This window comes from Urtica dioica, chromosome 10 (assembly GCF_054948205.1).
Source record: "Urtica dioica subsp. dioica isolate 48M chromosome 10, U.dioica_male_clone48M_v1_H2, whole genome shotgun sequence".
Taxonomy (NCBI): domain Eukaryota; kingdom Viridiplantae; phylum Streptophyta; class Magnoliopsida; order Rosales; family Urticaceae; genus Urtica; species Urtica dioica.
In genome coordinates, this window is record NC_142765.1 from 23,237,491 (window position 1) to 23,261,021 (window position 23,531).

General features: G+C 38.1%; 4 protein-coding genes across 5 annotated transcripts; 3 read left to right on the forward strand and 1 right to left on the reverse strand.

The window, feature by feature from the left end:
- Positions 1-711: 711 nt before the first annotated feature.
- Positions 712-11,004, forward strand: LOC149384178 (UBQ, helicase-c and DEAD-like helicase domain-containing protein). The gene is made up of 28 exons (XM_089627997.1): positions 712-948; positions 1,168-1,908; positions 2,016-2,124; positions 2,204-2,301; positions 3,156-3,311; positions 3,682-3,750; positions 3,950-4,072; positions 4,158-4,307; positions 4,399-4,530; positions 4,618-4,697; positions 4,863-4,957; positions 5,113-5,180; positions 5,398-5,499; positions 5,582-5,643; positions 6,294-6,395; positions 6,755-6,859; positions 7,033-7,108; positions 7,437-7,573; positions 7,679-7,838; positions 7,963-8,142; positions 8,289-8,405; positions 8,468-8,623; positions 9,170-9,337; positions 9,426-9,538; positions 10,017-10,140; positions 10,256-10,351; positions 10,438-10,500; positions 10,648-11,004. Exons 1-28 carry the CDS (start codon positions 790-792, stop codon positions 10,678-10,680), a joined length of 3,774 nt encoding a protein of 1,257 aa, XP_089484123.1. The 5' UTR covers positions 712-789; the 3' UTR covers positions 10,681-11,004.
- Positions 11,005-11,752: 748 nt separating this feature from the next.
- Positions 11,753-13,460, forward strand: ASPGA1 (N-terminal nucleophile aminohydrolases (Ntn hydrolases) superfamily protein). The gene is made up of 4 exons (XM_089628775.1): positions 11,753-11,960; positions 12,074-12,307; positions 12,389-12,475; positions 12,938-13,460. The coding sequence occupies exons 1-4, from the start codon at positions 11,796-11,798 to the stop codon at positions 13,388-13,390; spliced, it is 939 nt and encodes a 312-aa protein (XP_089484901.1). The 5' UTR covers positions 11,753-11,795; the 3' UTR covers positions 13,391-13,460.
- A 908-nt stretch (positions 13,461-14,368) lies between these two features.
- On the reverse strand, positions 14,369-17,668 carry GAUT11 (galacturonosyltransferase 11). Of its 2 annotated transcripts, XM_089629146.1 has the most exons (3): positions 17,078-17,668; positions 14,816-16,107; positions 14,369-14,641 (listed from the first exon to the last, which is right to left on the reverse strand). In XM_089629146.1, the coding sequence occupies exons 1-3, from the start codon at positions 17,228-17,230 to the stop codon at positions 14,434-14,436; spliced, it is 1,653 nt and encodes a 550-aa protein (XP_089485272.1). In that variant the 5' UTR covers positions 17,231-17,668; the 3' UTR covers positions 14,369-14,433. The 2 variants fall into 2 exon arrangements, with proteins under 2 accessions (XP_089485272.1, XP_089485273.1); XM_089629147.1 differs by having other exon boundaries at positions 14,422-16,107.
- Positions 17,669-20,148: 2,480 nt separating this feature from the next.
- ER-ANT1 (endoplasmic reticulum-adenine nucleotide transporter 1) lies at positions 20,149-23,311 on the forward strand. The gene is made up of 4 exons (XM_089628754.1): positions 20,149-20,317; positions 20,673-20,981; positions 21,785-22,156; positions 22,787-23,311. The coding sequence occupies exons 2-4, from the start codon at positions 20,724-20,726 to the stop codon at positions 23,081-23,083; spliced, it is 927 nt and encodes a 308-aa protein (XP_089484880.1). The 5' UTR covers positions 20,149-20,317; positions 20,673-20,723; the 3' UTR covers positions 23,084-23,311.
- Positions 23,312-23,531: the final 220 nt, after the last annotated feature.

A 23,531-nucleotide genomic window follows, 5' to 3' on the forward strand; every position in this document is an offset into this window, starting at 1 on the left:
GATATTAATGGGTAGCTAAGAATCGCAATAATTTATTTTATAGGATATATAATGTGATTAGTAAATATAAAATGGACATTACCTAAATTAATTGTTAAGATTAGGAAAATTAAAATACTATGGTATAATGAGTTTTCTTTTTTGGTCTCCAACATTGATAGCCATATGTCTAGTACTAGACTAAGGAGATATCTTCAAATCCCGACTATCCTACCACGATTTGGATTAAATCATTTATTTCAATGGTTAACTTACAAGTGCGTAATTTGGTTTACGTTATTGACTTAATTTTTAATTTGATGAACGATAATTGCTCGTCAATCTAAAAAAGTTTTGGGTTTTGACTGATTACGCGACCGATCGTGTTGGACACTGGCTTTTGTGTATGTGTAGTCAAACTCCATGAAAAACGTATAAGAATAATACTTTTAAGTTTTAATTTGTTTAAATAGTGGTTTTTTTTAAATCCTTTTAAAATAGTACCTATTTAGGATTATTATCTTCAAAATAAAAACGATAAAATTATAAATAATTCCTTAAATAATAAATAATTTTTTTAAAACAATCTGAAAATACAACTTGAAAAATACTATTTTCTTGAAAAAAAAATTAGAGACTATTCAATTTCAAATAGACATAAGCAATTTCCACAACTCTACTAGTACGGACAGTCACTTGAAGAAACCCCCGCCAAATAATTGTGCACACAGAAAGAAAGTATAAATACCTAAAAAGATAGCGAACCCTTTCTTTGACGAAGACGGTTTCGAATAAATTTTTGCTGCGAAAATGTCGGAGGTTGTCCAAGACATTGTCGTCCGTACATTAACCGGCGAGTCCACCGTACTCTCTTTAACCGGCGATATCACCGTCGAACAACTTAAGCTCATTCTCAACCGGAAATTCGCTCCGGCTTCGAATTCCCCTAATTTTCACTTATTTTTCAAGGCGAGCTCTTTCTCCCATTATTTCAATAATTTTTTTTGTATATCTTCCATTTCTTCTTCCTTTTATTTTCATTGTCCCTACGGAGAAAATTTCAGTGATTTTGCCTGTATAAGGAAACCATTTCTCTACCACTGCGCTTCGATATGACCAGATGTTTTTTTTTTTTTTTTTTTTTTGGTTTGAATTAATGTATTGCTCTCCAAATTTATGATATTGTAGGGTGTTAAATTGAGATTGCACAGAAATTTACATACGTTAAGCATTGAGAGCGGAGATTTTCTGCTACTTGTTCCTTTCACTAAGAAAGACCCTAATCAGACGGATCAGAAACCCGGAGAATCCAAGACCTCGGGGAATAACATTGCCAATGAGAACCCACTCTCGAAGTTTGCTGATTCGGCGTGGTCTGATATGATACAAGATTTATCATATATGAATGACAGCGTGAAAACTAACGATGTCAATACAGGGACTAATCAATTTCAGCCCCCTGACAGAGGAGATGAAACGGAAGGGGTTTTTGGTCACGGAACGAAAAGGAAAAAGTGTATAGGTCTCGACGACTTAGTGATGGATATACTCAGGTCTCATAAGAGCGAGAATATTCTTGATGAAGAGAGCTGTGAAAGACTCATTCAGGTTCTCGGGTCCTTGAATTGTTTGTCGGATCCGTATTCTGGAGACTGTATGCTGTCGAGAAGAGCTAGCTCAACACTGGGTTTCTATCGCGGGAATCACGATTCGAAGAACAACAATGGAAGTTCATCGTGTTTGTGTCCTGCGTGGTTGAAGATCATATTGAAGGCGTTTTCTTTCTTAAACATTGTTTGTGCGATCCTTCAGCTGAGGAAACAAAGAACGACCTTGGCGTGTTTGGAAACAGCACTTGGCCAGCTCGCAAAGCGCGGTGTTGAATTCGGTATGAAGGACTTGGAGCATCTTTCTGCTCTCTCTCCGAAGGTAAAGAAAATCGATATTTGAATTTCTTGACACGTGAAACTAGATATATTTTTCTTGAGAAAGTATTGGCTTTTGGATTCTGAGGAAAATCGTTTCTTTTGGTTCAGGTAGTACGCTTTGTCAATAGCTTCAAAGATGAAAGAAGTACGATTGATGCGATTGTTGTAGATTGCTCAACTCCCCACCTTGTTCAAGTTAAAGAAAATTCCAAATCTGGTACAGTGGTGGAAATAAACCTCTTTTCTGTTTCTGATTACCTTTGGGATTCATTCTATGATTATTGCATATTCTCTAGGATGCAGAGGAATGGGTGTATTAGAAATTTTCTATGTTCTAAAACAAAGGGACGACTCCTTCAGAACAAATTTGTGGGAGGCTGCCGAGAGCTTCATGGTGTGTATAACTGCTTTTTTAATCTTCTTATTGTTGACAACTGTTGCAAAAAAAAAAAAAAAAAAAAAAGCACACTATTTTGGTTCCTATATTCATTTATTTATTTATAGAGTATACCTGGCTAATTTTTTAATCTATCGCTATGCCTTAAAAGATTCCTTATATTTTCTATACTTTGATCTAAATTCCAGCTATTTGTGTGTTTAGATACCAAAGCAGTCCTAGTGTGTAAAATATATTAAAGATTCTTTTGTGTTTTATACTATGTTGTTCTATATCATGAAGTGTGTGGTTTTTAATATTTTAGTTGAAAATTATTCATAGGTAATTAAATGAACGAAATTGTTGCATTAGGAATGCATTTTTCCCCCCATTTTGAGGTTTTTGGCTGCGTGACCTTTGGACTTGTACAGATTGATTTAACTTGTAAGCTATTTTTTATTTATTTTTTAATAAATAAACTTCTTGAACTTGAACCCTTCTCCTCATCTGAGAGGTGGAGGTGTTTACCACTGAGCAATCCTCTCGTATAACTTATGATCTATTTCCTTAGCTCGGGTAGATTTATATTTATATAAATTTAAAATGCTTTTTCAGATAAAAACTACCAACAATAGTAATCCCTGATAAGGAATAAACTTTCATATAGTTGTGAGCTACATTGGGGTATACAATGTATCTATTTTTTCGTCATGAAAGATAGCTGTATTCTCTGACCGAACTTTATTTATTTATTTTTAAATCAGTCAGAATATCCGTTGTAGTTATTTACTTTAATTTGTATAACATTTACTAGCCTCATTTCAGAAAAAAAAAAAAGCAGATTTCCTGATTTGTGGAGAGTTTTCATGCAGTTTAGTAGGGGAACTGAGAAGATTGCGTTTTCATCTTTGGAAGAAGTATTTCCGTTTGTTGATAGGCGTGCCAGTGCTGTAAGTACAAGTGCAAATGGTGGGATCGAATTGAGTAGAAGTCCTGCAAGTTCAAGTTCTCATTCAGGGAGATGCAGAGTAGGTCCAACTCTGAATACAAAGTAGCAATGTTGTTGTATATTTGTTTATTCTGATAGATTCATTTATGTTCCACATAAATTAGATTAATAAAAGTCCCCGGTTGCGAATATTTTTTCAATTAGGGGACGGCCGTGAGTTTCTTTGGAACATGTTGAATCTGTCAGATAAGATGTGGCTGTAAAAATTTAAATTGATCTTATGACGATTTGGTATTGTTTGAAACTTCTTTTGCTAGGAGTGTATAGAAATCTTTTGGTTTTGCAATAAATTTAATCTGTCCTTTCAATTATCAATGTGCATTCACTTTAGTTTTCCGCACGGTACAACAGAAGTAATAGGGTATTCTCACATCAGCTGAGCTCTACAGGTCACGGATGCGTTATCACCTTTAGAAATGGTTGAGCATCTTAGGAAGGGAATTGGAATCCGGGGACAGGTATATTCTTCTTTTTTTTTTCTTACTTTTTTTCTTCTTCTGGTTTTGCTAAGATCACCGAGAGAAGGTGGTACATAAATTTTACAGTTCATTGGACTTGAAGCCTATCACGGAAATATAATATACAAATAGTATTGATTTTTTTACTTCACATTCAATATAAGTTAGCACTTCATTCTGAAGTTTCTTTATGATGCAGATGGTGCATGTTGAAGACATTAGTTCCAGAAATGCGGTTTATGAGGAACTACCAGATTTACTTTCACAAAACATGCTATCTGCATTAAAACATATTGGAGTTACTAAACTGTATAGTCACCAGGTATGGTATGCATAATATACACATATGACTTATATCTCCAAAAACTGTCTTTCTAAATCAGCTCTGATGGTTATGATTCCCATAGGCAGAGTCAGTACAAGCATCTTTGGCTGGGAAAAATGTTGTTGTTTCGACGATGACATCTAGTGGGAAATCTCTTTGTTATAATCTCCCTGTACTTGAAGTGCTATCCCATAACATGTTGTCATGTGCCCTTTATTTGTTTCCAACAAAGGTACCTTGTGATACTGTTATGGAACTGTTAGAATAACACCATGCTTTGTTTGTCTGCTTATCTAGCATTTTTTTTTTTTTACATTATGAAGGCTTTAGCTCAAGATCAGCTACGAGCTTTATCAGTTATGACTAAAGAACTTAATTGTGGCTTAAACATCGGCATATATGACGGCGATACTTCTCAAGGGGAGAGGAAATGGCTTCGTGATAATGCTAGACTGGTATTAGTAATTAACAGATCACTTTTTAGTTTATCAGGATCGCTTCACTGCTCTAAAATTATGCGAATTTTATCTGGTTGAACACAGATGATCACAAACCCAGACATGCTACATTTGTCTATATTGCCATACCACAGACAATTCAGCCGGCTCTTATCCAATCTAAAGTATCGCTCTGCTGACTGTATTTCTAAATTATGTAGACATGTTACTGTTGTAGTTGTTTTATTGGTATGATTATTCTCGTGCCATATATTTGGTTTTATTACTTTGTTATGGAAACAATCTTATCCTCATTTTTCTAAGAGAGTAAATTAGTTCTTATCTTGTAGGTTTGTAATTGTTGATGAGGCTCATTCTTACAAGGGAGCGTTTGGCTGCCATACCGCTTTGATATTAAGGCGACTTCGGAGACTCTGCACACATGGTACATTTCATCACTCTCCAAAAGTGGCTGTGCATGCATATTAAACTTCTTACCTTTTAGGCCCGTTTGGGTTTGTGTATAGATGGTTGATGGTGACTATATAAACCTTATATACATAAGCTCGGAAATCCACTTTTCTGTTGCCTGGTGTGCAGTGTATGGAAGTGACCCGTCTTTCATCTTTTCTACCGCAACATCCGCAAATCCTCGCGAACATTGTATTGTAGGTTTTTTAAGATATGGGTTTGGATAGAGTCACACCTTAAACTGACTGTCTTAAAAAAATGATATTATTTTGCATAATTCCTGTACTTTGAAATGAATAGTCTCAACTGCATTATCTTGTACAAATTGAGCTTAACTTTGTTGCTATGGTCTGGCAACAGGGTGCATTGATATTTGGTAATTTTTTTTTAAACCTCTGATTGGTTGATTACCAGGAGCTTGCGAGTCTTCAGAATGTGGAGTTGATTCAGAATGACGGAAGTCCTGCTTCCAGGAAGCTTTTTCTTCTTTGGAATCCTGTTTTAAATAAAGAAAATGTACGTTCATTCGTGTGATTACTCAATGAACCTTTGGACGCCGAGATGGTTCTGTGAGTTCTATATACTTTTTGTGCTGCAGGTGTCCAAGAAAACTCAGCCTAGCTTGGATACTACTTGGCTCGCTGATGAAAAATGTTCCAGGTAATTGTCATGTTACATGAAAGGAAAGTTTAGGGATGCATAATAGTCTGTCTTTTGATATATCATGTTTTCCTAGTACCTCCATATAATGTAATCGAATAGAACATAAACTTCACAAGGAAAGACTCATTTTCATCTAGCCAAGCTCTTCCTTCACACTTTTGAGGTTTTTGACATCTAACAAATCTACAAGGGTAATGCTCTTCCACCCTTGTTTCTCTACCAATTTTTTACTTGAAATCTTGCTTAAGAAAGCTACGAGTCTATTCAGCTCATTGCAAAGTCTTGCAAGTATAGGGCATCATTTGAACAAAAAGGGTCGTTACCGATCCAACTCTCTTCCAATAATCTTGTAAGGTTTCAATAACCCACAACCCAGCGGATTCTTGCCCATGCGCTGTTGGTACTTCTCTGAGGAGATCTGTGGAGCTGCAAGGCATCTTCGACCCACACTGGATCATATGCATCACTTATCCTTGTAAAAAATGCCAGTTTGAGTTGGGTTGAGAGGAAAATGCAAGATTTTCTGCAGAAAATCTCTTGACGAAGGAAGCATTAATCATCTGGTCTTTTGACACCATCATGTCTTAGACACTGTGTAGTAGTACGGCTTGGAAAATTGAAGGAGTTAAACACGACTTTGCTTGCTAAATGGTTTTTGAGATTTGTGGTAGAAACCAATGCGTTGTGGCATATAGTGATTATTACAACCATTCACGGGTCACAAGCAAACAACTGAGATCCTGCAGCAGGTATTCCAGGACTTTCAGAAGGAATTTCTCAAAAACTGAAGCCTCTTACTCTAGAGTTATAAGGGTTATGGGAGCCGGAAAAATATATAGTTTTGGGAAGAAATGCGAATCAGTAACAAGTCTTTTTCTCGCAAATTTCGTCCAGCTTTTGCATGCCTATCCAATAAGCCAAATTAACCTGCAGCTTATTTCGGCAAGATAACATGGACCGTATAACAAAGATGCGGAAATCTTACTTTTTTCTAATATCATACTCAACATTGAGATATCGTCAGTATTAATTTTGGTGTAGATGTTCATATGACTATAAGTGCAGTTTTGTATATCCTCGTTGTTTATAAGTTTTTGAATATTTGCAGCCCAATGGAGGTTGCAATCCTTTTTGCCGAAATGGTGCAGCATGGGCTTCGTTGTATTGCCTTCTGTAAGACACGTAAACTGTGTGAACTTGTCTTATGCTACACGTAAGAGCCACCAACTTCACCGAGTGAATAAACTGATTCTCTATCTGGCACAATTTACGTAACGATTGCTATTTTCTATTATTAATGTCCGGCGCCTATGGAATTTCCTAAATTATCTCTCATTAGCATCTGAATAATATAGAAGTGAAACTGAATTGATATTTTCAAACTAGGCGTGAAATTCTTCAGGAGACGGCACCTCATCTGGTTCAGTCTGTATGTTCTTATCGTGCTGGTTACATGGCTGAGGTTAGTAGGTTTTTATTTTATTTTTTATTTTTATTTTATTTTTTATTTTTATTTTTTACTCTTGTGGGCATCACTGTTGTTTTGCACATTTTTTTTTCATGAACTTTAACTGACAAAAATTGATAAATTACGAATGGACAAGAATTAGTTTTTTTTCCACTGTTTTCTCTATAATACTATACTGCTGAAGCATTTCTGACCTTTGAAGACTTATAATGCATATTCTACACCCCTTGCCATCCAGTTTCTCTTTGTCCCTTATAACAAACCATTTATTGAGACAGTTGTATTTTTAATTTGCTTAATTAATGGCTGACTCGTGAAGCAGGATAGGAGAGCTATAGAGAGAGATTTGTTTGGCGGGAAGCTTTGTGGGGTTGCTGCTACAAATGCCCTTGAGTTGGGTATTGATGTTGGTCATATTGATGTGACTCTGCATCTCGGTTTTCCTGGAAGTATTGCTAGGTATGTGTCATCTGTATCGGTTCCTTTTCCTGGCTTAAATATATCTATTAGTAAATATTCTGACAAGTTTCTTCAAATATCCGCGTCTGTGATTTTGCATACTAGCTTGTGGCAACAAGCTGGAAGAGCTGGTCGGAGAGAGAGGCCATCTCTTGCTGTCTATGTTGCATTTGACAGTCCTCTTGATCAGTATTTTATGAGAAATCCTAGCAAACTTTTTGGTAGATCTATTGAGTGCTGTCACGTGGATGCTAAAAACCAGCAGGTTACTTTGCTTTAACTTATTCTAAAATAATATATGATTAATATTAATCATATATTAATATTAAAAAAAAAATATATGATTAATATTAATTTATGGTTATTTTGCTGATGTTTGTTATTTGCAGGTTCTTGAACAGCATTTAGTCTGTGCTGCTCTTGAGCATCCATTGAGTTTTTTTTACGACGAAAAATATTTTGGCCCTGGTTTAAGCAGTGCCATTGAGTCTCTTAAGGGTAAAGGACACTTGACTTCTGTTCAGCCATGTGATTCTTCCACTAAAATGTGGAACTATATCGGGCACGAGGTATGCTCTATATCACTGTAATAATTAGAACATTGAAATTATCTTATTTTTTTGCTCGAGTATCTTGATATGCTTATTGTGGTTTTGGTTCACCGCAATTCTTTCTCTGTGTCTCTTCGTGGAAACCATGAAAAAAAATAAAAAAGAAAGTTCCTTCCCGTGAAGTTAGTATCCGCGCGATAGAATCAGAGAGATACCAAATTATAGATGAAAACACAAAGGAGATCCTCGAAGAGGTTGAGGAAAGCAAGGCTTTCTTTCAGGTAATAGAAAAGTTGATTAATGCATTCGTAAAGCTTTATATAATTGATCTTCCTATGTTTAGGTATATGATGGGGCTGTATATATGCGCCAAGGAAAGAGCTACCTTGTCACAACCTTGAACTTATCTACCAAGATTGCTCTGTGCAAAGTGGCTGATTTAAAGTATTACACAAAAACGCGCGACTACACGGACATTGATGTTGCTGGTGCGAATACTGTATGTCAGCCTCCCAGTAGCGTATTCTCTTTCACCGTATTATCGTAAATCAACTGAATTTAGGCTGAGTTGGATATTATATCGTACATTATGAAACTCGTTCAATATCGAAAAACTACTACATAAGCACCAATACCCTGTTTATTTACTAATAAAAGAGGAATATTTTGCACCCAGATCACTATATTTCCTAAAAGAACCCCTGAGCTGAGAATAGTTAAGGAGGGACAGGAAACGGGTACATATTGTGTTTTGTTTTGATCTTGAAACTTTATAATAAACTTAGTAGAGTTATGTTAGGAAGTACTTTACCCACCTATAAAATACATACGTAAAAAATAAAAAATTTATGGATAAGAAGATGCTGAAGCCTGTATTACAAAAGCTTTAGTACCGGGAAGATCCAAGGAAACCAGACTGAACGCATCAGCTTATAAAATAAAATGGTTAAGATAGAAAGAACGTTAAATAATGGCTAGTATATTGTAACAGCATGGTAATGTATATTAATAAGTTGCTCGCCTTGGCTTCTTATGCTTGATATAGGCTTACCCTGCAAGGGTTTCCAAGAATCCGTACGTAAAAACAACAGCCCGAGCAGATCCTTGTACCGTGACAACCACTTGGTTTGGGTTCCACCGTGTGGATAAAAGATCCAAAGTTGTAATCGATACAATTGACCTTACTCTTCCTAAATACTCGTACAATTCTCAGGTACGCATAACTTTCGTATCGGTGCTACCAATTGCCTAACTATGCATAGTTTATGCTTGTGAAAGTTTAACTTTTCATTCGTGAACAGGCGGTTTGGGTTCCGGTTCCGCAAAAGACTAAAGTGGCCGTTGAGAAGAATAATTGGGATTTCCGTGCGGGTTTGCATGCCGCTTCTCACGCTCTTTTGAATGTGGTGCCTCTGTAAGTCTCGTAATATTGTGTTTAAAAAATAGGTCCATTAGATATATAGCCTTATTTACGTATCTAGTTTTCTATTTAACCAACCTTGAGTAAGTTTTTGGTAAATAGCCATAAGCCATTATTTACACGTTCAAAAAGCTTAACTACAACAACAAAAGGGAAAATAAATACGTGTAAATACATCAAGTCTGTGGCTATTTACCTAATATTTACCGAAGGTTGGCTAAACAGCGATTCCGAAAGTCTAAGTGAGTTAGTTTCCTAATTTTTTGTTAATAAATAACCACTTCCATATTTTTTTCCCCCTCGGTTCATTTTCAAATAGATTTCGAACCCCCTTTATCCTTTATCAACTGGCTTGTTCAACAATGGTTTCCATTTAGTTAACTGAAGTAGTTGAATTGAAACCCATTTAATTTCTCTGTTATCAGTTTGTGTAATTCTTATTAGCTCCGTGGTTTCACTTATTCATATGAAGGCGCATAATTTGCAACTTAACTGATCTGGCGCCAGAGTGTGCAAATCCTCAAGAAACACGTTATCGTCCCGAGAGAATTCTTTTGTATGATAAGCATCCTGGTGGGGTGGGCATGTCTGTCCAGGTATGTCGTGTGAACGGAATTTCAAACATTAAATGTTTATTTTAACCTTAATTACGAAGCGGCATTGAATTTCACGCCAACTTACGAGAACCCAATCTTTATGAACATGTCATAGATACAACCTTTTTTCATGGAGCTACTAAGCTTGGCACTCGAGCTTATTACTTCTTGTTACTGTCATGGAGATACCGGTTGCCCGCACTGTGTTCAAGTCAGCAGAGTCATTCTTATATCTTTAGATACAGTTTAACCACTTTGTTTATAGATTTTATTCACCTTTTTTTTCGCATGTGTCAGAGTTTTGCTTGCAAGGAATATAATGAGGTTCTACACAGGAAAGCAGCCATTATGATCATCAAGGTTCAGAATTTTTTAAGAGCTACATGATTCTGCTTCTCTTGCTTTATGCAGACTGTTTTTTTTTTTTTTTTTTTTTTTTTTTTTTTTTTTTTTTTTTTTTTTTTTTTTTTTTTCTGTGGTGCTGACTAGATTTCATGTCCCTTTCAGGATGTTCTTGATGCTGAGGAATCTGAGTTATGACTGTTTATCTCATGGGGGTTCTCAATCTTATCTTGTCAGATAATGAAAGAATACTATAGACCAATTTATTATGGGTCTAAAGTAATTTCTTTCAAAATGCACATCTGATCAAAATGCAAAATTCATTTATGTTTAGTAAAAGTATTCAGAAGATGTTTGCTTCGAGCCTTAAAAGGTCTATTGGCCCTATTCGATATATTTATTTAAGGTATCGATGTAAAATTATAGGGTCACAGCTTTCGTCTCATGACTAGACATTAATAGTTCACATAAGAATCATCGGTTTGAATCAATTGCCATTTTGATCTTTAAGCTGTGAATATATATTCTAAACAATTTCCAGCGATCAAAAGAGAGAGTCATGGAAATGTAGACATAATTCTTCATTTATTGCGAGTTGTCATAGGACTTAAACTAATAAATCATAATATTTTGTTGTTTTGTACTTTATTATATCAATCAGCAAGTATGAAAACGCACTTACCAATAATGCTTCTAATGAATATTTTTTGTACTTTATTATTTCAATCAGCAAGTACGAAAATGCACTTACCAATAATTATTCTAAACAATATGAGATCTTTTTTTTTTTTTTTTTTTGGCTAAAGAGGAGAGTTGTTTTTTTTTTTTTTTTGAAACGTGGTCGGAGTCACGAAATGTCATAAAAGTCCTCATGTATGGCGGAGGAAAACCGTGATTACAAAGATAAGAATGAAACAGAAACCAACGGTAAAGAAAACAGAAATAAACTCAAACGACAAGGGCCTTAGGTGGCCGTGCGGGACCTCAACTCGCGATCATCGAGAGAGTTGTTAGAGTAGGTGAGAAGATGTATTCTCGATGTTTTTACCATTTTTAACATTTGGCACATATATCTTAAATTTTGCTCAACTCACGTGGTTTTTGAAATTTCTAAAAAAAAAGAAAAAGAAAAAGGATTAAATTTCACGTGTTCGTGACAGCGTAGCGCGCTAACCGCTTACTCGCTTGTACAGTCCGAATACTTTTTGTTTTATTTATACGTAAATGCAAGTCTCAAGTCACACTCCATTAATCTCCAACATATATATATATATATATATAGAGAGAGAGAGAGAGAGAGAGAGAGAGAGAGAATGGGTGGTTGGGCTATAGCAATCCACGGCGGCGGAGGAGACATTCCGAGGAGTCTGCCGGAGGAACGCCTACGGCCACGTGAGGAAGCCCTCCGTCACTGCCTCGGAATCGGCGTCGACGCCCTCAAAGCTGGAAAATCTGCCATGGACGTCGTCGAGCTCGTGGTATCTCACTTTCCAAACCCTAACTTTTCTGTGCTTCTTTTGATCGATCCCGTGTCTTTTTCTTATATTATTATTATTACCGAATAATATGTAATACGATCTAATTTAATTAGGTCCGCGAGCTCGAGAACATTCCCGAATTCAACGCCGGCAGAGGATCGGTGTTAGCTTCCGACGGAACAGTGGAAATGGAGGCCTGCATTATGGACGGAAACACCAAGAATTGCGGTGCCGTTTCGGGCCTCAAGACCGTGGTCAACCCGATATCTCTGGCCAGGCTCGTCATGGAAAAAACCCCTCACATTTACCTCGGATTCGCCGGAGCCGAGGCTTTCGCCAGGGAACAAGTGAGAGAGCATTTCTCTTCATTGAAACCCATCCATGTAACGGTTTATCCTAATTTTAACTCTACCGGGATCGTATAACAGGGTGTCGAGATTGTAGATCCAAATCATTTTGTCACAGAAGAAAATATCCAGAGGCTTAAGCAAGCCAAGGACGCAAACAGAACACAGGTACGCAATACTAATATTATTTGTTTCTCTTTTACTATTCCTTACTAATAGAAATTTCAATTATTTAGCGATATAAGCCAAATAACATAAGCGTTTACGTTTTAGCCAAAAAATTGTCGTAAATAGCATAAAATATGACGGTAATCAACGTTATTTACACATATTTATTAGAAATTTACTCTGTGTTTTTTTATCATTTCGATAGCATAAATAGATTTACGTGACTATTTACCAAAAATTAATGAAAAGTTGGTTATTTGAAAATTTCTAACGTTTCATATGGCTAGACTAGAAATTTTGGTTTTAAGAATTTATAAATTTGCCCCCGAAAAATCGTCAAAGAATAAGGATAGAGAAGCTGTTCATGGATAATATATATTGCAACTTGATATTCATAGAGTTATTACTTGATTAGCTCTTAATACTCTCTTCTTCTTCTTCTTATTATTATTATTATTATAGCTTGATTACACGGAGCCAAGCCCGAAATCGATAGAAAACGGGGACAGCCAAGGGACGGTGGGGTGCGTGGCGGTGGACGGGCACGGGGGTTTAGCAACGGCGACGTCGACGGGAGGGCTGGTGAACAAGATGGTGGGGAGGGTCGGGGACACGCCGATGGTGGGGTCGGGGACGTACGCGAACGAGCTCTGCGCGGTCTCTGCGACGGGGAAAGGCGAGTTCATCATCCGCGGCACGGTCGCGAGGGACGTGGCCGCGCTCATGGAGTTCAAGGGCCTTCCGCTCCGAGAGGCCGCCGCCTGCGCCGTGGAGAGGGTCCCCGTCGGCACGTGCGGCTTGGTCGCCGTGTCGGCCTCCGGAGAGGTCGCTATGCCTTTCAACACCATGGGAATGTTCCGAGCATGTGCCACCGAGGATGGTCGCTCTGAGATCGCTACCTGGCCTTCCGTTTAGAATTTGAAAGCATATATGATTACGAGATTTCTTGCCTTGTCAAATGCATGACTTTATAGTACACACGAGCAGTATGCCTCGCGCATTGGAGCGGAATAATTAATATATTTTAGTTTTGAGGAAGAAATATATGAAGATATACCCAGAAATATTTAGATTTGAATAAAATTTAATTTAAAGTTTTTTGAAGATATTTTTAATTTACTGATTAAAAAAAATCCGTACGAACGAGTATTATTTGCGTCTAGGATCTAATTTTTTTTTTCTTTTTTCTATATATATAAAAAAAAAAAAAAAAAATTCACTGGACAATGATTTGTGTCTAGAGATCCATCAGCTACTTTATATATAATTAGTAACTTGGAAAGAAATTCAAGCTAATTTGGTTAGCCTTCATTTGCAAGGTTTTGATAATTCTTGTTTACTTTAGGTTATGTATAGAGCTTTTGGCATAAATAGTCCTCAAACTTTCCTACGGGCTGGTCTCGCCCAATGGTAGATAGGAGGATTCCCATAGAGATTGTTGGAGCTTGACAATTGTAAATATTGTATGGTAATTTCGGAGAAAAACTAAAATTGAGTGTAAAATTACACCATATAGTGTAAATATCAAACCAAAATAGTGATAGCTATATATTGCTGATTTGTTCAATTTTACTAAATTTTAGAGGTAATGTAATCTGAGTCTCTCTCTAGAGACAAGATCCAATAAACGAAAAAGAGATTTGATCATTAGATTTTATTTCCACGATCACTTTGGAAAGAGGTTTTGGCGGAAAGGTTAGGATGACTAGTTCGCCCGACAGACTAAATTTTGCGAGTTTATGGGGGGATTGAACCTGAGACCGTGCGCGTATCCACACATCTCGGCTTTCATCTTTGTCACTACCAACTTCTTGGTTCTAAACACGGCATACTTAATTAGTGATTAGGAGTTGAGCAAATGCAATTCTATAAAATTTAGATACAAGCAAGTCAGAAACTGAAACTGAAACTGAATTTTGAGGACTTCTACCAGGAAATGCACAATGAAACCTTGTTCATTAGTTACAAGATAATAACTTAAGGCACGAACCGATAATTATTACAAGATTTGATGAACAAATAATTGTACAGCTGGTACAGGGAAACCCAAAACCCCCCACCAACCAAAAATGAATCCCCCACCAACCAAAGATATGAAAACTTTCTAAACCGTATAAAATAAATCTTTTTCCTTTTCTTGTATTTTGTTTTTCCTTCTTCTTCTTCCTGTAACAAAGTCAAAATTTTCTACTTTCTTGACTCTATAATAACAATAATAATAATAGCACTATCCCGGGTCTGAATTTTATAGAAATATCGAGGAGGGCGACGAAACACGCATTAATTTAATATTATCTCACGGCGCAATCTCGGAGATACGGGTGGGTTTGATTGACGTACCGTTGCCACAAGGGCTTGTAACGAGCGATGGCGAGGCTCAGCCAGGGCTTCATGTTCCCGTTGTAGTGGATCACCGCGGCGCTCTCGATCATCCTGTTGTCGATGCCGAAATCGTAGCCCAGCCCCAACACGTGCCATCTCCGATCGAGCGGCTCGGTGAGGCCGTAGAACGCGAGGAGGCCAGGTGGCAGCGTCCCGAGCCTCCAGAGAGTCCCGTCGGCGTTCTGGTCCCGCCAGTAGCGGTACCGGGCCGTCACGTTCGCTCTCCGCCACGCGACCAGGTCGAACACGTTGACCCCGAACGCCCAGCCGCAAGCCTGAGGGTCGATCTTCGAGCTGATCACGGGGCTCGAGAAGTTGAGGTACTTGTAGAAGCGGTGAAACGCCTCGAGGCACGTCTCGACCGCGCCGTTCACGTTCCCGTGAAGATCCAGCGAGAAGAGCGGAGTCAGGTCCTTTTGGACTACGACGTCGTCGTCGAGAAAAACCACCTTCTCGAGCTGAGGGTATATCTCGGGGATGTAGAATCTGAGGTGGTCGATGTTCGGGTCCAGCCACGAGAGGTCGTGGATGTTCTGAACCTCGACCGTCGAGCCTCTGAAGTCGTTTCGGAGGAACCAAGCCTGCATCGATCCGTGGGTTATTCCGTCCGTGACGATGTGGAATACGAGCTGTTTCGGGTGCTCGGCGTTCGAGACCGTGGAGTTGACCACGACCGAGACGGCCAGGACGTTGTCCGAGAAGACGCAGAAGTGGTAGAGATTGTTATCGACGAGCCGGGGAGAGTTTTTCCTCTCGTTCGCGAGGTCTTGCAGAGACGGGCTCGCGAGCCAGTCTTCGACGAGCTTGACTTTCAAGCAGTGGAGGCTCTTGGGCAGCGATTTGGCGATGAGCTGGCCGAAAACGGTGCTCTGGGCGGTCGCGGCGACGGCCCGTTCTTCGAGCGCTTGGATGTGGGACTTCATCGTGACTATGGTGGTCGCGATGTCGTAGTGAGCGTCTTGTGCTTTGAAGATCAGAGACGACAGGCTTTTGATGAGCGGCTCCGCTTCTTCGAGCGTTATCGAGTGTCCTCTCAGCGCGGATTTCGAGAGCAAAAGCTGGCTGCTTCTGATCTTATTACTGAGCTGCCAAGCGAGGTGAAGATTGTTGTGCTCTTTCGCGATTATTACATACGCTTTGGCAAGCGTTATTTGCTCCGCCAACTGGCGTGAAAACGAGGTTGCACTCAATATTTCTCGAGTAAAGTTTAAGTCTTCGCGAGAAACCTCTTCCACTCTCACGTTCTTGTTCTGGAAGAGACGAGCCAAATATTAGATTAAACATTAAACTAAATGGATATCTAGACCTTTGAATTAATTCTCCGATACAAATAATATTCCAAATATACGGACATTCATAGTTTGACATACCCATTTACCTTGCGAACAAATAGTAGCCATACAGACAATTGGACAACAGAAAGTAAGTAGGAAGATACACGAACGAATTGGGGACAAAACACGCGCAACTACGGATATAACAATAAAAATCCATTGGATAATGATTATAACCTTGAAAAATACATGACTAAAATGTCACGAAAAATGCAAGAAAGATGGGTATTCGAGAGATTCAGAATCCATACATAACCAATGATCACTCAAACACCAATTATAAGGCCGTAGCACAATTTTATTCCTTTCCCTGGACAAATACTAACTGGCACTATTTAAAAGAAGAAGAGAAAGAAAAAAAAAATGCCATCCTTATATTAGGGACCGCTATCGATTTTGCTTATCTATTTTCATCTCTGCCAAAAAAGGCGATTCTGTCGGTCCAAAGTCGACAATTCGAGCTCAAGATACAAAAAGATTAGAACATCGGAGCAGATCAATTTCGATGGGATTCTATGCGACTCAACGTAAACGACAAGCCAAATTCATGATGCAGACATTTCACTATTAGGGTGCAAAATACCCAACTCTGCACATTTATATACTCATTCCGTAAGGAACGCCTAAGAAGAAAGACCTCAGGACCTTGTTGCAACAAGAACAAGTTCAGAAGAAAAAGGCCAAATGTTAAACAATATCCAAAACCACACAATCCTAAATTCACACTGACAATTCATTCACCTGATCCAATAAAGCTAAAAAAAAAAAAATAGAACAAAAATCTGAAAAACCAAATTCAAACCGCAAGTTCATGCACATTCCAAGCTTATTGACCGAGATCAGAAATGTACTCTCTTTTTAAGCGGAGTTGAATGTAGAAGCATACCAGTGAGGGCTGGTGAACCCGATCTTCATCGTGGTTGTGGTGAAGAACAAACAAGCACAGCCCGGCGATTGAGAAAAGCCCGAGAAGAACCCAGATCCATTGCGTGAATCGCCGACGAACCGGCCGTCTGAAATCCGCCGCTCGTCGTCTCATCTCTCTCTCTCTCTCTCTCTCTCTCCGTCTCTCCGAGAAACTTTCAATCCATTTCCAAGATTCAATCCCAAGCGACCGACCGACCGACTCTCTCTCTCACTTCCAGGACTCTCTCAATCAGTGGGATTCGTTCTCTCTCTCTCTCTCTCTAATACGAAAATCAACCAATCAAAGCTTTAATTTTTATTGAATCCAAGTCTCTCACGCTCCAATCTGTTTCCTCTTCGGGATTCCCTGGAACTCTGCTTAAAGAGCTGAGTAAAGAGGCGAGAACCAGCTCAAAGTAATACGGAAAGTGAAATTGAGAGAGCGAAAACAGAATCCGGGTAATAAACTAATAATAATAACGCAATGACGGTTTGGCTCTCTCTCTACTGTTTTGCAAAAACAGTGACAAAAAAAAAAAGATGTGAAGAATCAATCTTTAACGCCAGTCATAATGTCTGTGTGCCCAAATGAAATATAACGTGGAAGCTTTATTTATTTATTTTTTTTGTTGTTGTCAGTGACAACACTGCAGATTCCTTCGAGATTGAGGATGTGGTTAACAAATTATTAATTTACATAGGAATCGGGCGAATTGGAGCTCTTTAGATGGTTGAGTAGACATCAAAATTAAATTATGTTACCTTTAATTATTTTTTTTACTACATTATATTGCCCTAAAAAAGCTGCTTGTTTTAGACGGATCTAGTCACGAGGGCTTGGTCGCTTGGCTCGTCGGTTTTGGGTTGGGTTCGAGAGAGTCTTACTCGTGGTGGGTTTTTTTAAGAGGTGCACAAAAAATGAGCGGTTTAGAGGGTCTCTTTCTCATGACGTCTATTTCCCATTTCCGTTTTTTGCGATTTTATCAGTCAAAGACTAATATGATCATTGAGTAGTGTTTTTCTCATTATCGAATAAAAGTCATTTCTTCAAAAAGCATGATAGCACATGTAATGAAAAAACTACGATTAGTGATAAAATATGAAGAAAAAAAAACATTGTTTTTAATGTAAGCACTTGCCTCCTTCGGCGTCCCTTTATGTCGTGCTGTCTACGACTTATGGCCTCGAGAGTGTGGCATAGAAACATGGATCCCTCGTCGTCCCTTGCCACCCGCTGATGCTTGTCAGCGTTTAGCTCGGTGGTGTGGTGTCGGCATATGATCTCGAGGGTGTGACACCGACACTTGGAAGACTCGGCACAAAGAAGTTCGCAAGTCTCAGCAAGTGATCGCGACTTGACTTACGACCATGACTCTCATTGCCGGCCTTGGGCTAAGGCGGGCTAGGCCCAGGCCTAGGGCCCCATATGTGTATGTACCCCAAAAATTTTACACTTTTTACCTATTTTAAAAAAAAAAATTATATTTTTACTCTAAAAATTTACACTTTTGGCCCATTTTTTAAAAAATTTACATTTTTACCTTGAAAATTTAAATTTTATTAGTATTATAGGGCCCCAAAATATTGAATCGCCTAGAGTCCCGGTGAGTTTGGGCCGGCCCTGATGACTCTTCCGGGTACACCAAACGATAGTTTTGTGTCCCTAAGCTCCTTACCTCTCTTTATAGATTCCAAGCATTACTCAAAATGCAAACTTTTCTCATTTAGTAAAACTCTATCTCTCTCACCAGACACTAAACTACTATTACTCGCTTTTAAAAGCAATAAAGTCTAGAAATGAGATGAGACTCTCTACCTCAGCCATAACAATCGAACTAATGTTGAAAGTTGGAGAACGTATCGAGAGAAATCTATCTCTTAGCCCACTCTCTTTTATCTTCTCGTGTGACGAGAAGTTGGGAATCTCTTCCCGATGAGGCAAGGGTGGTAAGTATTTTGTATTTTTGACTAACTTGGGACAAAGAAATTGATTAGCGGGGGAAGAGGGATCATGTGATGGTGGTGGTGGTGGAATTTGTGCGGAGTGTTTTGTATAGTGATTGGCGGAATCGAGGAGAACTTCGGTAAGATATAATTATATAACAAAACTTTACGAATTAAATTATATTATAAAACTATATACTGCAACATTATATTATACTTTATAACAAAAATTTAGAGAGTATGAGAGGATTTCATAGAGATATTGTTGTTATAAAGAAAAATGTGAGAAGGTGTGGGTGTATTTATAGGACAAATCTTTTTAGAGTTATAATATAAAAAAAATTCAGGCTTCCATTACATATGGCACCAGTCTATTCTTGGAGCTGTTGAATTCAATGGATAGAAATCTAAAAGTTTAGAGCCAACAAAAAAACAAAATAAACCTTAACGATACAAACTAGAAGAAACGACTTCCGGTCTATACTGTACCATATCAATTCCTTACACAAAACCGGAAACACTTTAAGCGTTCTTATCGGAACAAAGTTTTGGTGGACGTTGAAATTGGTTAGAACGGATAAATTCCAATCCCTTCCGATACCGAACGACCAAGATCAATTTCAACCTAAGACTTGAATACTATATGGTCATTAAATCCTTATTATTTCATGTTTTCTAACATAGAGATCATAATTTCATTTCCGATGGCAGATTGTCCTAATTCATTGTGAACCATTGAAAAGCCAAAAATATCACAAGTTCACAACTACGAAACAAAACATAGAAATAAGGCTCAATGGTTTTGGGTATTTTTGTCTTTTTTATGAGTGCCGTAAATAAATTGGGATGGTTATTTATAAAAAAATTTACAAAATGTTAGATATCTAACTATTCTTAGACTTTCAGTGGCTTGACTAATTTTTTTGTAAAAGAAATGATGGGAGAGAGAGAAGGACTTTATTTTATTTTTTTAAAAAGGAAAGGATTGAAACTAGAAAATTTGGCCTTTGAAAAAAAAAATGCAATATGCTAAAATATAAAGGTCCTGAAATTTCATTTCAATAAATACTTGAATGAATTTATTTGCAAAAATATGACGGTGTGGCGTCGTTTTTAGTCTTCAATTTCTCGGGCGTCGAAATTTGGACGGAATGATAAATTATTATATGAGTTGCAAAATTATACATTCCACAAATAACTGGATTGCGTTCTTCTCCAAAACCAAAATCAAATTCGTTCGACTTATTCCCCAAATCATTTGTTTAATAATATTAAGGTTCGCTCTCTCTCTCTCTCTCCCTCTCTCTCTCTCTCTCTCTCTCTCGTTGGCTTTCTTCACATTACACTGCATTTCATATGATTTTCCTCGGAATTTTTATAAATTGGTGGAATGGGTTTTGTTTCCTTTTGCTTGACAAAATATGTGGTTGAACTGGAATTTCGGGATTAGGATTGTTAACAACTGGGGTGATTTTCATGTATTGGGTATGTGTATTCAAATTCAATAGAAAAGGAAGAAAAAAAAATTGAAAACTTTCTTCCTCTAATTCATAGACCGAATTCAAAAGTTTCTTACTTGAAGTTGTCTTGTATAGCTTTGACTTAGACGTACCTCTTTTACTATCCATTAGAAAGAGATTTCAAACTGCAAAAAAGCATTGTGTGGATTACAAGGAACGGCAATGACAAGGCAGTCCGAGAAGTTCTCGGCAGATTTTTTGATGGGAGGAGTGGCTGCGGTGATCGCGAAGAGCTCGGCGGCTCCGATAGAGAGAGTGAAGCTCTTGCTTCAGAACCAAGGCGAGATGATCAAGCGGGGTCAAATCCAAAGGCCTTACCTTGGAGTTCGAGACGGCTTTAAAAGGGTTTTCAGAGAGGAAGGTTTTCCTTCGTTCTGGAGAGGAAACCAGGCCAATGTCATCAGATATTTCCCTACTCAGGTACTCACTTCTTCGGGTTCTCTATAATATTTGGTTTGTAAGATTTAATTAATTGGGTGGATTGGATTGTATGTTTCATGTACTGATTCATATCAAATGAGACTTTGCGTAAACCCAAGGGGCTTGAGTTGGTCCAGTGATAAGGGCGATTCTTGAGACCTTATCGGTCTATCTCGTGGATTTTACTCGGGTCTACACCACAGTTATAAAAAAAAAAAAATTGGGTGGGAATGATTATGTGTTTCATGTACCGAATCATCAAATGAGATGATTGTGTCTTTTGCGCTTCTGGTTTTCTTGAACGCATGAGTTTTTTGGGATTGTGAACTTGCTACATTTGTTTTATAGACTTTTCATAACTCGAACCCTTTATCAGCTTAAATGATTAATTTTTGTTTTGTTAACCGTGGTGCTGACTAATATCCACAAGCACCGGGGACTGGTATAAGGTCCCAAGAATCGCTCTTACTACTAGACCAACCCTTTGTGGTTTATCACAATTAATTAATAATTTAGTATACTATGCAGGCTTACCACTAACCCTGAACTAACCTCTCTAGTCACACGATGAATTTCGCATTTACATATGTATTTTTATTTTCTTCGTGAATACTCTTTTTCACAAAGTAATTTTTAGTACACCGTAAGCGATTCACCAGATTTTGGATTACTATTTGGTTTTGCCAAGTTTTGTTTTCACTAAACATTATGAAACTATCGCCTGTGTTTGGCGAGTTTTAATCTGCACATTATTACAATGCTACCAAATGTGATTACCAGATTTTGGATTATTATATCCGTAGGCATTCAACTTTGCGTTTAAAGGTTACTTCAAATCAAAATTGGGGTGCTCCAAGGAGAGAGACGGGTACTTGAAATGGTTTGCCGGTAACTTGGCATCTGGGAGCGCCGCCGGGGCAACGACCTCTCTGTGTTTGTACCATCTCGATTTCGCTCGAACCCGCTTGGCCACCGATGCGATAGCGCACTCGCTCGATGGCCAACGCCACTTCAAAGGGCTCGTCGATGTGTACCGGAAAACTGTGTCGAGCGACGGGATCACCGGCCTTTATCGGGGATTCGGAGTTTCCATTGTCGGAATCACACTGTACCGAGGCCTGTACTTTGGGATCTACGACACTGTCAAACCCATCGTGTTGGTCGGTCCTTTCGAGGTATTTGGCTTTGTCTTTATCTTCTGCACTTTCATTCATGCTGTTTTTTTTTTTCTTTCTTTCAAAAGGACACTAGGGAAAGAAATTACAAGGAATTAGACCGATCCCGACACAATTCCGCTAAAGTGAACATTTTAAACTCCTTACAACAAGGAAAAGAGCCGTAAGGCAATACAATGATTGATATTATCAACCAGCCCGTTCAGATTCCATGGCTCGTCATTGATAATCGGTTTTTTTCTTGTGTTTCGTAAGCACCACAAAACGGGTTATTTTGAACTAATCTATTCATCTTGTTGAAATGATATCCTTTAGAAAGAACCTTTTATTTATGGTAGTCTTCTAGTCTTTCTTTCTAGACTACATGGCCTCCTATCTATTTTATTTGAGTAGCAGTCATTTGATACTACGTTTATTAATTAATTTGTATATTTTGGTGATCTCCTTCGCCAACTTGCAATTTTGGCAATTTCATTTTCGATTTTTTTGTCCTTCGTATCTGAATTTTGAATAGCAAATTAGTTACGACGTAATCTACATGTTGAATAAAAACGAGTTGAGAGGTAAATACGCTCGAAAATACTGAGTTGAGAGGTAAACGGTTCTTTATAATATTTGTATGTTATGCAGGGGAATTTTGTAGCGAGTTTCTTCTTGGGTTGGAGCGTGACGACGTTTTCAGGGGGGTGTGCGTACCCTTTTGACACCGTTCGACGGAGGATGATGATGACGTCGGGACAACCCTCAAAGTATCGCAATTCGCTTCACGCCTTCAAAGAGATCGTCCGTCTCGAAGGCTTCGCAGCCCTCTACCGAGGACTCTCTGCAAATATGCTTCTCGGTGTCGCCGGAGCCGGAGTGCTTGCGGGTTATGATCACCTGCAACGCATCGCGTATAGACACGATTGCTCCTTCAAATCACCGTAGACGACTTTCAAGTGAACAATTTCGATCACCTGATTTTCCTCTTAATAATTCATATTATTCATATTATTTCAAACAATAAATCCCTAGGGATAAAAAAAATTAAAAAAATAAATTAATTTTGGTGTCAAGATTATTAGCGTACATCAGTTACATGTATATTTTTTACAACCAAAAAACTGTAAATGGATTTTTTGGAGAATTGTTATTGCATATTGCATACATGTCTTGTCCTAACTTAATACCAATAGCACAAGTCAAGATAAATTGCTGACAACTAATTATGTCCAATTTACACGTCTAAATGACTGCAATTAGGAAAATTGTATCTTGCAGCACATAATTAAAACTAGAATTTAAATAACTTAGTATATAGCTGAAATATTGTTCTTCTGTAGTTAGTTTAATGCAAAGAAGTCAAATCTTTTTAGTAATGTAAATGTAGAGTGCA

Coding starts and splice junctions, on each gene's coding strand:
- ASPGA1 (XM_089628775.1), top strand. CDS start 11,796: ATGGGTGGTTGGGCTATAGCAATCCACGGCGGCGGAGGAGACATTCCG. Junction 11,961..12,073: donor TGGACGTCGTCGAGCTCGTG/GTATCTCACTTT, acceptor TAATTTAATTAG/GTCCGCGAGCTCGAGAACAT. Junction 12,476..12,937: donor AGGACGCAAACAGAACACAG/GTACGCAATACT, acceptor TTATTATTATAG/CTTGATTACACGGAGCCAAG.
- LOC149384178 (XM_089627997.1), top strand. CDS start 790: ATGTCGGAGGTTGTCCAAGACATTGTCGTCCGTACATTAACCGGCGAG. Junction 6,396..6,754: donor CAACTGAGATCCTGCAGCAG/GTATTCCAGGAC, acceptor GAATATTTGCAG/CCCAATGGAGGTTGCAATCC. Junction 6,860..7,032: donor GAACTTGTCTTATGCTACAC/GTAAGAGCCACC, acceptor TTTTCAAACTAG/GCGTGAAATTCTTCAGGAGA.
- ER-ANT1 (XM_089628754.1), top strand. CDS start 20,724: ATGACAAGGCAGTCCGAGAAGTTCTCGGCAGATTTTTTGATGGGAGGA. Junction 20,982..21,784: donor TCAGATATTTCCCTACTCAG/GTACTCACTTCT, acceptor TTATATCCGTAG/GCATTCAACTTTGCGTTTAA. Junction 22,157..22,786: donor TGTTGGTCGGTCCTTTCGAG/GTATTTGGCTTT, acceptor TATGTTATGCAG/GGGAATTTTGTAGCGAGTTT.
- GAUT11 (XM_089629146.1), bottom strand. CDS start 17,230: ATGAGACGACGAGCGGCGGATTTCAGACGGCCGGTTCGTCGGCGATTC. Junction 16,108..17,077: donor GGGTTCACCAGCCCTCACTG/GTATGCTTCTAC, acceptor CGTCTCTTCCAG/AACAAGAACGTGAGAGTGGA. Junction 14,642..14,815: donor TACAAGCCCTTGTGGCAACG/GTACGTCAATCA, acceptor ACTTTGTTACAG/GAAGAAGAAGAAGGAAAAAC.